This window comes from Morone saxatilis, unplaced genomic scaffold (genome assembly GCF_004916995.1).
Source record: "Morone saxatilis isolate NCDOM2014 unplaced genomic scaffold, NCSU_SB_2.0 Contig23, whole genome shotgun sequence".
Taxonomy (NCBI): domain Eukaryota; kingdom Metazoa; phylum Chordata; class Actinopteri; family Moronidae; genus Morone; species Morone saxatilis.
In genome coordinates, this window is record NW_023339796.1 from 11,789,974 (window position 1) to 11,804,404 (window position 14,431).

General features: G+C 43.0%; 1 protein-coding gene across 8 annotated transcripts in view; it reads right to left on the reverse strand.

Moving 5' to 3' along the window:
* Nucleotides 1-14,431, reverse strand: part of kmt2cb (lysine (K)-specific methyltransferase 2Cb) — a 64,000-nt gene that overhangs the window by 15,206 nt on the left and 34,363 nt on the right. For 6 of the 8 annotated variants that reach the window (XM_035671429.1, XM_035671434.1, XM_035671433.1 and 3 more), the window contains 16 exons: nt 13,731-13,850; nt 13,314-13,439; nt 13,080-13,210; nt 11,739-11,931; nt 9,486-9,578; nt 9,148-9,195; nt 7,972-8,112; nt 7,842-7,874; nt 7,254-7,400; nt 7,018-7,159; nt 6,656-6,891; nt 6,427-6,500; nt 5,560-5,757; nt 3,384-5,330; nt 1,809-2,122; nt 11-1,596 (listed from right to left, as the gene is read on the reverse strand). In XM_035671429.1, coding sequence (XP_035527322.1) covers nt 11-1,596; nt 1,809-2,122; nt 3,384-5,330; nt 5,560-5,757; nt 6,427-6,500; nt 6,656-6,891; nt 7,018-7,159; nt 7,254-7,400; nt 7,842-7,874; nt 7,972-8,112; nt 9,148-9,195; nt 9,486-9,578; nt 11,739-11,931; nt 13,080-13,210; nt 13,314-13,439; nt 13,731-13,850 — 5,529 coding nt within the window. The remainder of the gene's footprint in view (nt 1-10; nt 1,597-1,808; nt 2,123-3,383; nt 5,331-5,559; nt 5,758-6,426; nt 6,501-6,655; nt 6,892-7,017; nt 7,160-7,253; nt 7,401-7,841; nt 7,875-7,971; nt 8,113-9,147; nt 9,196-9,485; nt 9,579-11,738; nt 11,932-13,079; nt 13,211-13,313; nt 13,440-13,730; nt 13,851-14,431) is intronic. The other 2 variants (XM_035671432.1, XM_035671431.1) reach the window with 2 other exon arrangements.

Here is a 14,431-nt window from a genome sequence, read left to right on the forward strand (position 1 = left end):
AATAATTTACCAATGTTGGGGAAGAAGGAGTCGCTGGAACGCTGTCGTATCATGGCTTGCATCTGCCTCTGCTGCTGTTGCTCTTGCCTCTCCTGGTCTAGGAGGTCCTGCAATAGGAGTGGCTGCTCCTCTAGCAGAAGAGGACGGTGCTGGCTGTGCTGACCCATCGCCTGATTCAACGCTGCCTGCTGGGCCTGGCTCAGACCACTTTGGTCCACTCCAGGGGCTAACCCCACCTGGTGGTCAGCCCCAAAGCCAGCTAAAGAAGCTTCTCCTGTACTGGAGGCGTCAGGTAGTGTTTGAGTCATTGTAAGTCCAGAGGTATGCTGAGTGTCAGTGACTTGGTTTTGCTGGGGCATAAGGTTACCTCCTTGATTGACAGATTCAACAATTGGATTTAATGACTGCTCTTCAGGCTGCTGTTTAATGAGTAAGCTAGACAAGACTGGGGTGGAGTCAGAGAGCACTCCCTGCTGGTTTGAGGTTAAGGTGTTTCCAGTGGTTTGCTGGTCTACCACATCAGGGGGTTTCTGACAGTCCTTGACCTCTGTTTTAATTTCCTGCCCAGGTGCCAAGGCAGAGTCCTGACTCCCAGAGGCTTCCAGTTTGATTTCAGCTGAAGACTGCTCACCTGAGGCCTCTGACTTTGCCAGTATAGATGTTGAACTGGATGAAGCCTCAGTTCCTGTGCTTGAGTTTTTGTTGATGTCTGTTGTGTCAGCATGATCATCCATAGGATCACTGAGATCCAGTTCGTCATTAAACATGTCTTTCTTGATGTCATCTAGGTCAGGGTCTGTATAAGCAATTATGTCGAATTTTCCAGATGTTAGGAAGTCATCAAGGTGAAGGTCATTTGTTTCTAGATCTAGGTCTTTGCCATCGTCGGGATCCAAATTTAGGTTCTCCAAGTCAGCATCCACCAAGTCTTTTACCTCCACATCCTCAAGATCTTTGACTGCTGATTCTTCTGTATCCAGTTTCTCCTCCACAGCTTCACTGCTGGCCACTGAGACCGTCTCAGTCTGCCCAGCAGGGGGTGCAGTCAGGATCATAGATGCTGCCATGTTCTGGGTCACACTTGAAGCAGGCTGGCTCATGGATCTCATCAAAGGAGATTGTTTGAGTGCGTTGTTTCCTGACATTTGGGCTTGCTGATGAAGATTCTCCATGCTGGCAGATAGCTGTACATGGCCAGTTTGGCTGGCCATGGGGTCCATCATCCTGAGCCCCTGATTAAATGGGAACCTGGAATCGGGTCCTCCTGGAAAGCCTGGTAACCTTTGACCCTGCATGTTGGGATCCATGTTGCTTCCTTGCATGGCACCTGGTGGAAATGGCATACGTGGCCTGTTTTCTGCTGTTCTGTGTCGCAGCTCAATGAAAGGCTGGCCCATTATGTTGTGTTGCTGCACTTGCATACCACGTGGTGGAAAGTGCTGGGGCAACCCGATAGGGTTGCCTCCCATATTCTTTGCCATTTCGGCAGACATGGACCGTCTCATTTGAGGAGGGACATCCTGCATCGGGTGTTGTCCACGGGGAAAGAACTCTTGAGCTCCATGAGGTCCTAGAACCCCAGGTGGAAATGCAAACCTAAAGTAGGATAAAACATATGAATAAAGAGGAAGGAGATTCCATAATGTGTGCAATACTGTGGTATCAATTGTGGTATCAAAATGTGTTCACATAGGTGAAACACAAAGGTGTAATAAAAAAAAATAATAATTATAAATTATATAGTTTATATATATATAAAATAATAATAATAATAATAATAATAATAATAATAATATCACAATACAAACCTTGGTCCCTGATGTCTCAAATTAGGATCTCCAGTATGTGGGCCCCGGGGGATTTGTCCCTCATTAGGGAAAGGGGCACGCTGATCGCCTGGAAAAGGTCCAGGAAACCTCATTGGCCCTCTCATGGGTCCTTGTCCTGGATAAGGCGGAGGAGGCCGGTTGAATATTTCCCCCTGTTGCCCAGGGCCCTCCTGGGGCCAAGGTCGTGGTGTTACTGGGGTTATGTTGCCTACAGCTTCCTGAGGGCCCCTCTCCTGTCGAATAGCACTCCTCTGTTGCTGCTGCTTGAGGATTAGTTCTCTAATTCGTTGTCGCTATAAAACACAACAACAAGCGTACAGAAATGTAAGCCTTTTTAGACACCAACTCAATGGGCCATGTATAGCTTACAATAATACTGTATTTTTAGTTGTTCAGAAAGATTGTCAGTTAATTTTGGCCTACTTAAACTCCACAGTCAATGTGTAGCAATGTTAATTAAAAGGTTCCTTTTTCCCATTACATACTTTCAATTCTGCAAATGCACACAAAGCTTTCACTTCCTATACCTCAAATACCCAGTTCTGATACAGTAGTTAACACACACATTAACATGTAATTGTTAATGTGTGTGTTAACTACTACTAACTACAACTTGGGCAGACAGTGTTGTTAACTGTAAGAACCATACCAACATCTCAACGGACAAAAGTGACACTTGTAAGTAGTATATTTACACAATATTTTGTTTTCTACAGGTGACCAGTTATATACCTATCCAGCCTGTAACCCATGTCAGGACAGTTTGTTTGGCGGATTGTTTCAACAAGCTATGGTGTAAGATGAGACACGTGTTCTTTTTTGTAAGTTAAATAAGAAAGGGACTTTAGCAGGAAAGTTAATGTGGCTATTGTTCAAAGCAGGGTGCTGTTTGGCTCTTAGCCAGCGTGACCAGTCTGCCTATGACAGAAGGGTGACATTACGGCTATATGCAAAGATTTGATTGGTCGTATGGTATAGTATCAAGTTTTCTATCTACACGGACAGAAAACTAACTCATTTTTGTAATTTGGCCATCATTCTGATTTGATATAGAAACATTTTACTCACCAACACTGCTGAGGTCTAGGGATGTAGTGACATCAAAGAACGGAGTAAAACATTTTGTTTGTTTTATATACTGTTTATAGTTTGTTCTATCTTGTTTTCATGCAGCAATGGAATCAGTGTTTTCTTCTGGTGCATTTGTTTTTTTGGCAAGCAAGTATGTTATATGTATGGTAGGTTCAAACCAAGTAACAGTCATGGTCAGATATTAAGGCAGGTTGTAAAACAACAATGACTGTTTACAACATACATTTTAGGTGTGCTAGCTTGAGGTCATGTGACTGCTTTTGGTACTTGATAAGGTAGATAAGAAATGTCTTCAAAGATCCCAATAACTGACTTGCTAAGTAAAATGTTATGATAACTGATAGCAATGACCAAACAGAACGTAAAACCTTAAAAATATGACCCAGGATGTTAAAAGAAGAAACCATTTGAAAACATAAAAAAATGACTTAAAATACAACACAAACAACAGAATTCATGTACCTGTCTGAGTCTTTCCTCACTCTCAGCAAGAGCAACACCCTGAGCCTCAGGCATTTGTGGGTTGTTAGCCAGTTGGCCTGGGTCTTGAAGGACAATTCCATTGTTACCCACACCTGACTGATCTTTCATTTCCATTTTCTCTGTTGACTGTGGACGAGGGGTCATGGGGGCTTGATCAAATGGGTCATGGCCAGGTGTCTGACTCGGTCTTCTGGAGGGTGACTGAATAAATCCATCTTCCGAAACACTAGGGTGTTTTGGTGTTTGTGAGCCTGGATGAGGGAAGGGCTCTTGATGCCTGCCTTGAGGTGGGGAGAAAGGATCCTGGCTTGTCATTAGTCCTAGCCTTTGCCCTTGTCTGCTGAGTCCATCAGAACTAGGTCGTGGGGTCCCTGGAGGCTGGGCATAGGGGTCATTAAGCATTGGTCTAGGGGCCCCAGGCTGGGAGAACATGTCACTACTAACTGGCCTTGATGTCCCAGGTGTACTAGTAAAGGGCTCCATTGGCCCCCTCTGGTTACCTGGTGACTTAGAAAATCTCTCTCCCACAGAGGGCCGTGGAGTACCTGGTGGCTGAGCATAGGGGTCCACTGAATGGGAAGGTGACATCCTCTGTCCAGGGTGTGACTGATGAGTGAACTGGTTCATCCCACTGGGGCGAGGAGTAGAAGGAGCCTGCGAGTACGGGTCTGAGGATGGGCTAGGTGTGTTTGAAGGCTGACCATAGCCGTCATGTGGACGTGGTGTGCCGGGAGGTCGGGCATAGGGCTCAAAAAATGGACGAGGCTGAGCACCGGGTTCATTGATGGATCGCTGATTACCTGTAGACTGAGAGGGTTGGGCAAAGGGGTCATATGTGAAGTGGTCAGGCCTTGGAGTGGAAGGAGCATGAGCATACGGATTTCTAGACATTTGAGTCATTGGTCCTGGCTGAGCAAATGAGTGCACCTGAGGGTGATGCTGGCCCATTCTAGGAGGACTGGTGAAGTTGTCATTCCCAGATGGTCTTGGGGTATGCGGAGGCTGAGCATAGGGGTCGTTCTGGTGATTCTGGGAGAACCTGTCAGTAGGATGTGGACCTGGTCGGTTGAAGGGATCCTGAGCCTGAGGAGGGGGCATAGGTGTTTTAAACAGAGGGACCGAGCCAGACTCATTACTTCCAGGAATTGATGCTAGTAAAGGCCTTGAGTAAGGGTCAGACAAGATCATCCTGTTCTGGGCCATTCGCTGATAGGCCTCATTTCTTATCATGGGCCTCGAGTATGGATCTCTGCCTGGAGAACCCATTGGGGGCCTTCCCTGAGCAGCCTGACTGGCCCTGGGGGGACCCATGGGCTTCAGGAAAGGGTCCATTTCTCCAGTTGGCCTTGGGGTGTCAGGAGGTTTGGCATAAGGGTCACTGCTCATGGATGTTGGAGAGCCAAAAGATTCATGAGCTGGAGAAGGCCTTCCTCTGTCCTGCTGCTCCATCAAGGAGGTGGGGGATTTTCCAGATTCCACAGGCATTCTGCGACATGTATTTGGCCCGAGAGTTGGCGGTCGTGGAGTCCCAACCATCTTGGCATATGGGTCCCATGGAGAAGAGGGTCTGGAACCAGAGGAACCTGGTGAGAATACTTGTGGGGACTGAGGCTGAGAGGAAGGGCCAGATGGAGGAGGAGGAGGAGGTCGTAAGAACACGTCTTCTGGAGGACATGAAGTGGGCGTCCCTGGTAGCTGCGGCCGTGCAAAGCCTTCTTTAGAGTTGAGCTGCTGCATGGGGGACATGCTACCATTGCTGGGCTGGGAGGCTGGGCTCTGGTTACCACTGTTATTGCCATCTCCCTCTGACTGGCTGTTGCCTTGCTGTTGCTGCTGTTGTTGCTGTTGGAGTTGTTCATTTTTGACTTGCTCCAATTTCTGAGTGGCTTCAATTTTGGCTTGTTGTTTGCTCTTCTGCCTCATTTGCTGTTGGAAGGGCACAGTGAAAAGTGGGGTTAGACATCAAAGAGGGATGCAGCAAATATCAGTTTCATGCCAAAAATGAACTGGACCTACTAACCACCAATGTCATCAGGGTTAATGTGGAGGATAGTGCAGTTGTTTAGGGAGCTTTACTAAACCACCACTTCTTAGCTGTCTTAATATAAAGTGGACCTGCCGCTGCATTCGCTGACTTCATTGCATACACTCTTACCTGTCTAAACTTCCACTCTTGTTCATGCTCTGACTCTTTTGGTTTCAAAGGGTCTTTAAACAGCAGTTCTGTGTCTAGTGGTATGTTGGGATCAAACACCTCAGGGGGCTGTTGCTGTGGATGGTGCCTCTTCACCGTCTCATTCGACATCTGGACTTTGTTGATGCGCAGGGCTGCTCGGTTATCTCTTGCCTTTTGCTAAACAGCAAATCAAAATCACGTTTGCAAAAAAAACAAAAAAACACATTAGACATAAATACTTAACACAAGATTACAGAAAAAACAGATTACTTATGCAACCCTGATTCTCTGTAGTGAGTGTGATACTGGAAAAAAATCTATTCACAATACTGCAAAAACTGGTGTGTAGTTTGCACATGTAGCACAGGATGGAGGTCATTCTGTTACTTTAAATCAGGCATCTCAACAGCTGCCTTATCACAAATGTTTAGGTGGCATCAAAATGAAAAGCCATGAAAGATAAAATGCCACTATGTAACTAATGGCAAAAATCCCCAAAACCCTTAAAATCACTAATGGAGGGTACATTTTTCAAATCAAGACTAGGTCTTTGAAACTGGCCTCTGCCAGATAAAATTACATCTAGTAAACTTAATTACTGAGACCATAGTGAGTTCTATCACTGAGCAGGGCTTCCTATGTTAATTAGTTCATCTGTGAATGGCCGGATTTCAAATTGCATTGGCAAGAGGCAAGAGGCCAGATGCGATAAAGGAGTGTGCCTTCTGCATACTAATATGTCAGTGCAACTAGTAGTGACAGTTTGATATCTGGCATGGTTCAAAGTGTTTAAGCCTTGAGACAGTAGAAGAAAACTGGCAAATTCAACAGTATGAGTGATCTTACCACATATGGGGCCCTGTCTTGTGAACTAGCTTTCCTCCAAAGTTTTGCAATTTGCTTTACTCTTGTAGACCAGTCTGTTGAAAGGAGAAGAAGAGGAGTTGTCATGCCAACAGTCTCACAATGCATACAAGGTATTTCTGTGCTGTGTGACTGACCCAGAGATAAGCAGAAATAACTGCAATGATGACTATAAATTATATATATTAATGCTTTAAAGCCAAATACAAACCTGGGTATTCTTCTTTGAGGTTGGGAAAATTGACATTGGTATACAAGACGGGCGCTACTGTGGCTAGCTCTCCAAGTGTCTCCTCCTTCTCCCACTTGAGTGTACTCCTTTGGGCATTTGACATGGCTTCATTCTCCCCTTCAGGTAGAGATCCAGGGGGTGTAGGGCCGGGGCCATGGGCAGGGGAGGGCCATGGACCAACTGCCTCTCTAGGCATCTGATTAAACTTTCTATCCCTGTAATAACAAAAGAAAGCGGCTAATCTTCACAACATTCTGGTTTTGTACAAAATAAACCTCATAATATATATTACAATACAATACAACATGTAATAGTTTAAAAGGAAGGGAGCAATACATTACCTTGGATTGTCAGTGAAAGGCATACGGTTAAGGGGAGGGAAATTTTCTGGCATACAGGGCCCTGCTCCTGGATTTGTAGGGAAGCGTTGGTTTTGTCCCATCATACCATTGATCATTGGCATCCTTGGAAACATGGGATTCCCTACACACATTATATTTGAGGGGTGAATTAGATCAATATATTTTCACAGAGTCAAATGCTATCTGTAACAACAACAAAGTGCTGAATGATGTACCTGTGTTGGGGTGAGGCATACTAGTGCCAGGTGTGGCAGGGAGGGGCCCTGGACCCTGGGGGTGAGGCACCTGTGGTGGAGGTGGTTGGCTCGTGCCGGGGCTAAGGACTGCTGTGAAGAGATCCTCCACATCTTTGCCTTCCAGCTCTGTAACAGAGTTAAATAGTTTAATGTTGTATGTGTATACAATACCCATTAAGGTAGGAGTAAAGGTGAATGTCAGAATTCCTTTCCCTCATCTGCTACAGATATGCTAATGTTGATTACTGTTCACATTGGTCAACAGCCACTAAAGGATGAACCATTGACAACACAGATTTAGACTGATTTAGTACAGAAATTATAGGAGAACGGAACCTCTTCGTGTAGTAATAAATTCCTTGTATTTGGTATCAGAGATAACTGGATATTTGTTTTAATTTTCCATAAAGACACCTGTACAATTTATCCAGTTATAGCATTATAGGAAAATTAGGACCCTTGGTACAAGTACTATAACCACACTACATAGGGAATTCAGTCTCAATCAGTGTAAGACAATGATGGATCAAAGCTTACAGTTCTGCAAAAAAGGATCAAATTACAAACCTGGAATTTTGTAAAGTTTGCTGAGAATTGATTCTAGAAGAAAAAAAAAGACAAAAACAGGTCATTGTTCGTTCCGTATGAAGTTTTAAAACAACTGAAAGTGTCTGGCTGTCTGATCTCTGACACTGACCATCAGTGACCATCTTGTCTAGCTCTGGGCTGAGAATGCCGTCCAGGGGCTCCTCTGGGAGGGATCGAGGTGTCCTCCGGCCAGCCTGAGACTGGGGCGCCACTGGGGAACCGTCTGTCAGGGGCCCAATGTCCAGACCAGCTGTGGAAACACACACAGACATACAAAAACAAATCATAACACACACATACACACACACACAAAACAACCACCGACAACCAACCCCACCCCAACAAAATAAATGACCAAGAATGTGATCATAAATATAGACTTGAAGTTAGAAGATGTTTATTGGCTTAACAGCCTGTGAAATGCAATCAAAACTCAACAGTATATAATTACAGCTCCTTGGGGTTCCTGTGTTGTTTAAAAGGAGTGTTTTGGGAACTGTGAAGAGACAGATAGGTTGTGCTAATTATCCAACCTTTATTATCTTTTAAATCAATGACCCAATCTATCAGAAAACCCACATAAATAATCTGCTACCAAATTGAATAAAAACTTTAGAAGCTCGTTACCTTAAACAGCATAACTATCACTGCAAAAATGTTTTTCCTTCTCTTCTCTATACTTTTTATTTCTTCCATACTTTCTTCGACACAAAATCTTCTACCAACATAAGGATGGTTGCAACCATTAGTTGGCAATCTTTATTAGAACAAAATGATATCAGCCCATAGGCAACTGAACAAAGTACATTTTACAAAGAACGAAGGACATTTACTGCAATGCTTTTTGTCATCCAGCCTTCAGGGTCTTCAGGAACTGGAAGGACATTTGCCAAGGCCTCTTGTTCTCTAAATTGCTTGGTTATAAAACTGTTAATTTCTTGAATGCCAGGATGTCCTTGTCAGTTTGGTTTTTTTTGCTACCCTGAACACATCTTCAATTAGGCAGCTATGACTTTGTTCTCTTGTTTATTTAAAAAATGTCACCACTGTGAAAGGGTTTAGGAGGCTAACAAACAAAGACTGACACACCATATGCGTTTGAGTGAATACTGTGCACTGGGTTAGGTAAGCACTAAGCAGTCTATGAGTGTTAAAACAATCTAAAATGGCTGAGAAAATCTAAGTATAAAGCTGCTTATATACATGCACACTTAAATAGAGACACACACTGCAAGAGAGGAAGAATGCACTAAAGCAAGGGATTAGTAGGCCATAGCACCCTTACCAAAAGGAGGAGGTGAGCTGTCAACCTGGAAGGGGCAAAAATCAAGACCTACAAGAACCCAAAACCAGATAAAATGAGTGAAAAAATAGTGAAGACAGAACAAGCACAACACGCTTCAGACAATGCAAACAAACAAAAGATAAAACCAAAGATGAACAAAAAGTATTGTTAAAGAATGTGACATTTAAAAAAAATCATTACGTGGTGAAAGCAAAATAAACTTGCTGTCTGAGGAGATTTCTGAACCGCGAGTAAAAAAAAAAAATTTGTAAACCCAGAGCTAGGTGACTATTAATAAATTCTTGCCACTGTGACTGCCCGTGAGATATATGACGCACCAGAGTCACTGCTTGGCTTTCCGAGCATTCCCAAGATGTCTGCATCACTGTTCAGAACATCAGATAGATCAACTAATGGTTCCTCAGACGTCTCTGTAGATGGAGAAAAAAAGGCAGAAACAAAAAAAGAAAGAAAACCAAACCGTCACAAATCATAATTGATGGTGATGTTGAACGGACATGAGAATATGATTTGGAACCATTTGTTTGGATGCCACATGTAGAATTTGGTCTCGAGTAAACAAGAGAAGAAACTGTAAACAAATCGAAAGTGTTTAAGATGGACAACTACCTATCTTAAACATTATGGATTCATTCAATAAAGTTACTCTGGCCTTTGACTTACATAAGCGCAGGTCATTTGGCCTCAAGCTATGCACCACTACTATTATGTTTTTACACTGTAGATACATTTTGCGTATTCAGACCCTTGCAAAATGCTCCTCACCAAAGCATGGCACAATCAGTTCTATGTTACAGTTTTTTACCTTACAATGTTCTGTAAAAAACAATTAAAAAAAATATTTGGTTGAAAAGTCACATCACTGTCTGAAGGTCACAATTGTGAAGAATACAGAGTTTTATTTCTTTAAACCGTTAAAACTGATTAGGTTTTATTGCCTCCTCGTAATAGCACTCATAATACCGTTTTTTTTAAACCACACTACTGGATATGATTAGGTATCTCTCAAACTCATTATCACGGCTGTGGCTCACAAGGTAGTGTGGGTTGTCCACCCAGCTCCTCCATCTGCATTCCTGCCCTTGGGCAAGATACTGAACCTGAAATTGCTCCCAATGCAGTGCCCTCGGTGTCTGAGTGTGTGTGGGATTAGTGAGTTTATGATGAGCAGTTGGTGTGCTGCACAGTGCACAGTACCAAAAGTGGGGAAATATGCTGGAATGAGTGGGCAGGTGTGATCAGGGTTTCCACTCGTTAAGAAATTATTTTCCAGAACTTTTTTTGATAATACAGGACAGCACTTGCTCACAGTCTTATTTAGTAATATACCAGTAGGTCAACTGTTGTTAACACATTTAACCCCAGTTTTCTTTCCTCCTTGTTTAATGATACAGGTTGATGATGAAGTGTCTCAGGTTCATAACAGGTAGGTGGTCAGTGTTTATAAGATGCTCATGTGAATGTTTCCACTGCATACCGTAACATGACTTTGGCCACATCCCCGAATTTCAAACTAAATATGTAGGCGATTTGAGGGAAGGGCTGAAAAGCAACATTTTCCAAGACAACATAGATACTTTCCAGGATATGTGGTCATTTTAATACATTTCCAGGTGTTTCCATGACTGTAAAAACTAATCTGTACATTTCCAGGTTTTCCAGGATGCGTGGGAACCCTGTATGGTGTAGAATCTCTATCAGCTGATGTTCAAACAGAGAGTGGCAGAAATGTGGCTGAAGCTGTAAACTTCTTGCTGAGGAGGTGTTGTAATAGGAATACCATTAACAGGTAGCAATCATATTCCACAAAAGAATAAACATGTAGAACCCACTGTTAAAAGAATGCATGAAATTTTCATTTTTGGCAAACGTCTAAATCTAACTTTGGACAGCTTGAAAGTCTTGAGAAAGACAGTATGATGCCTCTTCCATTTGAAATCAGCCTTGATAAGCCTCTGTTACTAATGTGTTAGGGTTTTTTGTTTTGTTTCATTCAGGTCAGCACAAGGAGAACGTGCGATTTCATGTAGAATTGAGGGACAGGTTGAGAGAGCAAGAGATAGAGAGTGAGTGGGCAGGCGAGACAGAGCGAGCTTGCAAAAGAGAACAGAAACTGAACCTTCACTTAATTTTGAGTTCAATTCTTTAGTGTAGGAGTAACGTTAATGGAGCTGCAGTTGCACAAATGAGTCTGTGAACGCTAATGGCCATAGATTAACTTTTGACACTGTAATTTATCTTCTATGAATGGGTGAAATACGGTTTGAACATGTGTTTAGTGGACCTCTGTCATACCCACTTACTCCTGTATGAAAAGGGTTAATACTCTCATTGGGTAGACACAAGGAAGAGGAATGTATGGAATAAAATCCATTGTTATGCAGCAAAATAAAAAAAGATACCCCTGTTGTGTCTGGCCTTTCCAATACCCGCACTGATTCCTTTCTAGTGTTTGTCTAATTTAAGTTGTTCTCAGTTATTTGCTCATAATTAACATCTAGTCCAATGCATTGTTTTCAAGCAGTGAATCATTACATCCCTTTTCCTGTATAACTGAAGTGAATACGTACGTCCTCCTGCTGGTCTGGTGGGGTGGGATGTTGTTGAGGCACTGAGCAGAGGGTCTGATGATGGGTCCAGGAAGCTGGTGGCAGGGTGCTTCCTCACCACTTGACTCTGCCCTTCTTCCAGTAAGCCTGATTCAACCCCCTGCTGCCTGCTCTGCTTGCTTTTGTCCAGTAGGTCCTTTCCAAAGAATGCCTCCTGAACATGACAACACAAAGCACTGGGTCGATTCCGTGTGTTCACACTTTTCTTTGAGAACTACCAGCTTACCTTTCTTGACATCATTCTTGGGAAACACATCACCACACAGATTATTCAAAACACACTGAAGTCCCACAAGAACTGACCTATGTGACTCAGAGAAGCTCTGAATCTAACAGTCATGTTGCTGCTGGCCTCACTTTTGTCAACACCTACCTCCCCCAACCACTTTTACCCAGAAGTCATCTACTCTCCTCAACGACATGCAACTGCAGCTCCCTGCTGCAGTGAGACATTAAAAGCCCAACGTGTTGCTATTTCAATAATTAATGAAATGTGCTTCACTGTGTTGGACCTTTAGGTTAGACTGAACATCCCCCTACTGTGGTGGATAAAGAGCAGCACTGACAGTTGCCACTGGCTTAATGCACATCACATATGTATGTTTTGGCCAATAAAAGGTGACACTGAGATACTGGCTAGAGTCAAGGGGCCTTGAAGTCACCTCCAGTTAAGCTTTTGTATGTCAATTCACAACCCAGACAGGAGCCATTTAAAGAGCATGATCAGGGACTAGTATCCTCTACAGTGAGTTCCTTTAGGCTGTTCCTCTTTCAAAAAAGCTCACAGAAGGGGCACTGTGCACCAAAGTTCTGTAAGTGGTTTCCAGGCAATGTACTTTGGATTCCCAACCTTCCCAAGGGTGGGATAAAATGCATTTTATGAAGACATGGCATGACAAGACCAGACAATCTGTGCATATGAATGGGAGACTTGCATAACAATAAAAAAAAATAGATTTGTAATCATATGGAGTAATCTGTTTAAAATAATTCAATATTTCTTTCTTGTAACAAATGTGTCTTTTAGAATATAGAAAATGTTTAAAATGTTATCTGTGTTGGCTTCGCTGACTAAAATATTGTTGATCATCATTAGAGCTAGTTATCTGTCGATATTCCTAATGTTCTGAAAACATTGATTACAGTTATAATGCCCACAGAATGGTTACATAGCGAGTTACACTATATGGTTATATACTGGTTATACACGTATTATGTCATATTATGGCAATTCTGTTTATACACAGTATTAGTTTACTGTCCATGTCAAACAGTAAGAGTGTGCTAACAAAGGTGACAGACCTGCAGGTAGGTTGGAAAAGCTTCTTCCAGTTTTGTTTTCTTCTTTCGGTAGCGTTTCTTTATTTTTTCTGGGACCTCTGGTCCAGGGGGTGTTTCATCCACTGGGGTATCAGGAAGAGCCTCTGTCCATCCTACAACAAACAAAACATTTACATCACATAAAAACAAACAGATTACAGGTAAATCTATTGTGATAGAGATGTGTGTAGATGTATGCATTATTGGTGTACAGACCCTCTTCTTTTCCAATTGCAATCTCTGACACAGAACCAGAGGAATCCTTTCGGCAGAGGGATCGTTTGGCCTTGCCTGGGCCTTGACCTGGACGGTTCCTCTGGCGGACCATGAACCCACCAATGCCTTAAAAGGAAGTAGTATTCATTTATTAGCAATAAGTCAATACATATACTCACAAAAATACAATTTGCATTACAATCATGGAGGTGATATTATTTGAGACATATTGAGTTGGAGTGTTTGGTTCTATTAATTGTCTGGTGCATTCAGCATGAAAGCTCAGAAACACTAGATAGAGCCCTTTGTACATCAGAGGCCCTGAGATGGCACTGCTCTGCTCGAGCTACAGCGTCGGGCATGTACTGCACCATTTTACGCTTCAGAGGAGCTGTCTCCTTCAATCAGGTGCCCTACCCGGCCGGTACGGTTTCCTCTTCCTCTTCTTGCCGCCGTCGGCCCCCTTGGAGTCGTCTTCTGCTGGCTCTCGCTCCAGGCTCGAGTCAGACTTCGCCTCACAATCTAGGAGCTCCGCCTCTGCAAGAGGGAGAGAGCATTGATGATGAGTGACAGCCCTGCGGCAGAGAACACCCCGGCAAGGCCCCTCTACACAGCACCAGGGTCAATTCTATCTGAACTCCACTCAGTGGCAGGACATTAGCCTGATTGAAATTTACCAGTTCCATTATAAGGACCTTCATTTCCAGTGAGACTTTTTCTTTTTCATACACTTTCCGTTTTTTAATGGCCGGTTACGTAATTTTTTGAACCACACTTACAAAAACGAATTTCATTAATACTCATTAGGGATATTCCAGTCATTTGGAGGTCTGATCATGACACTCTTTTCAGTATTCAACACTGGAAGAGGGGCCCATTTCAGGTGCAACTTAAAAAAGTAATACTAAAACACTGGATTGTATTCAAAAAGCTCAGCAAAATAAGTAGCAACCAGCTACTGATGTCAGAAAGCTTACTGTAAGTGAGCAAATTCACATTTTACTCATGTTTTCCACAACACTCCCCACAAATATTAAACAGAAACAATATACTGTAAAATATTGTACAGTGAATCTGTGATGAAGGCTACATTCTGCAAAAGCAGAGCTAACTGTCAA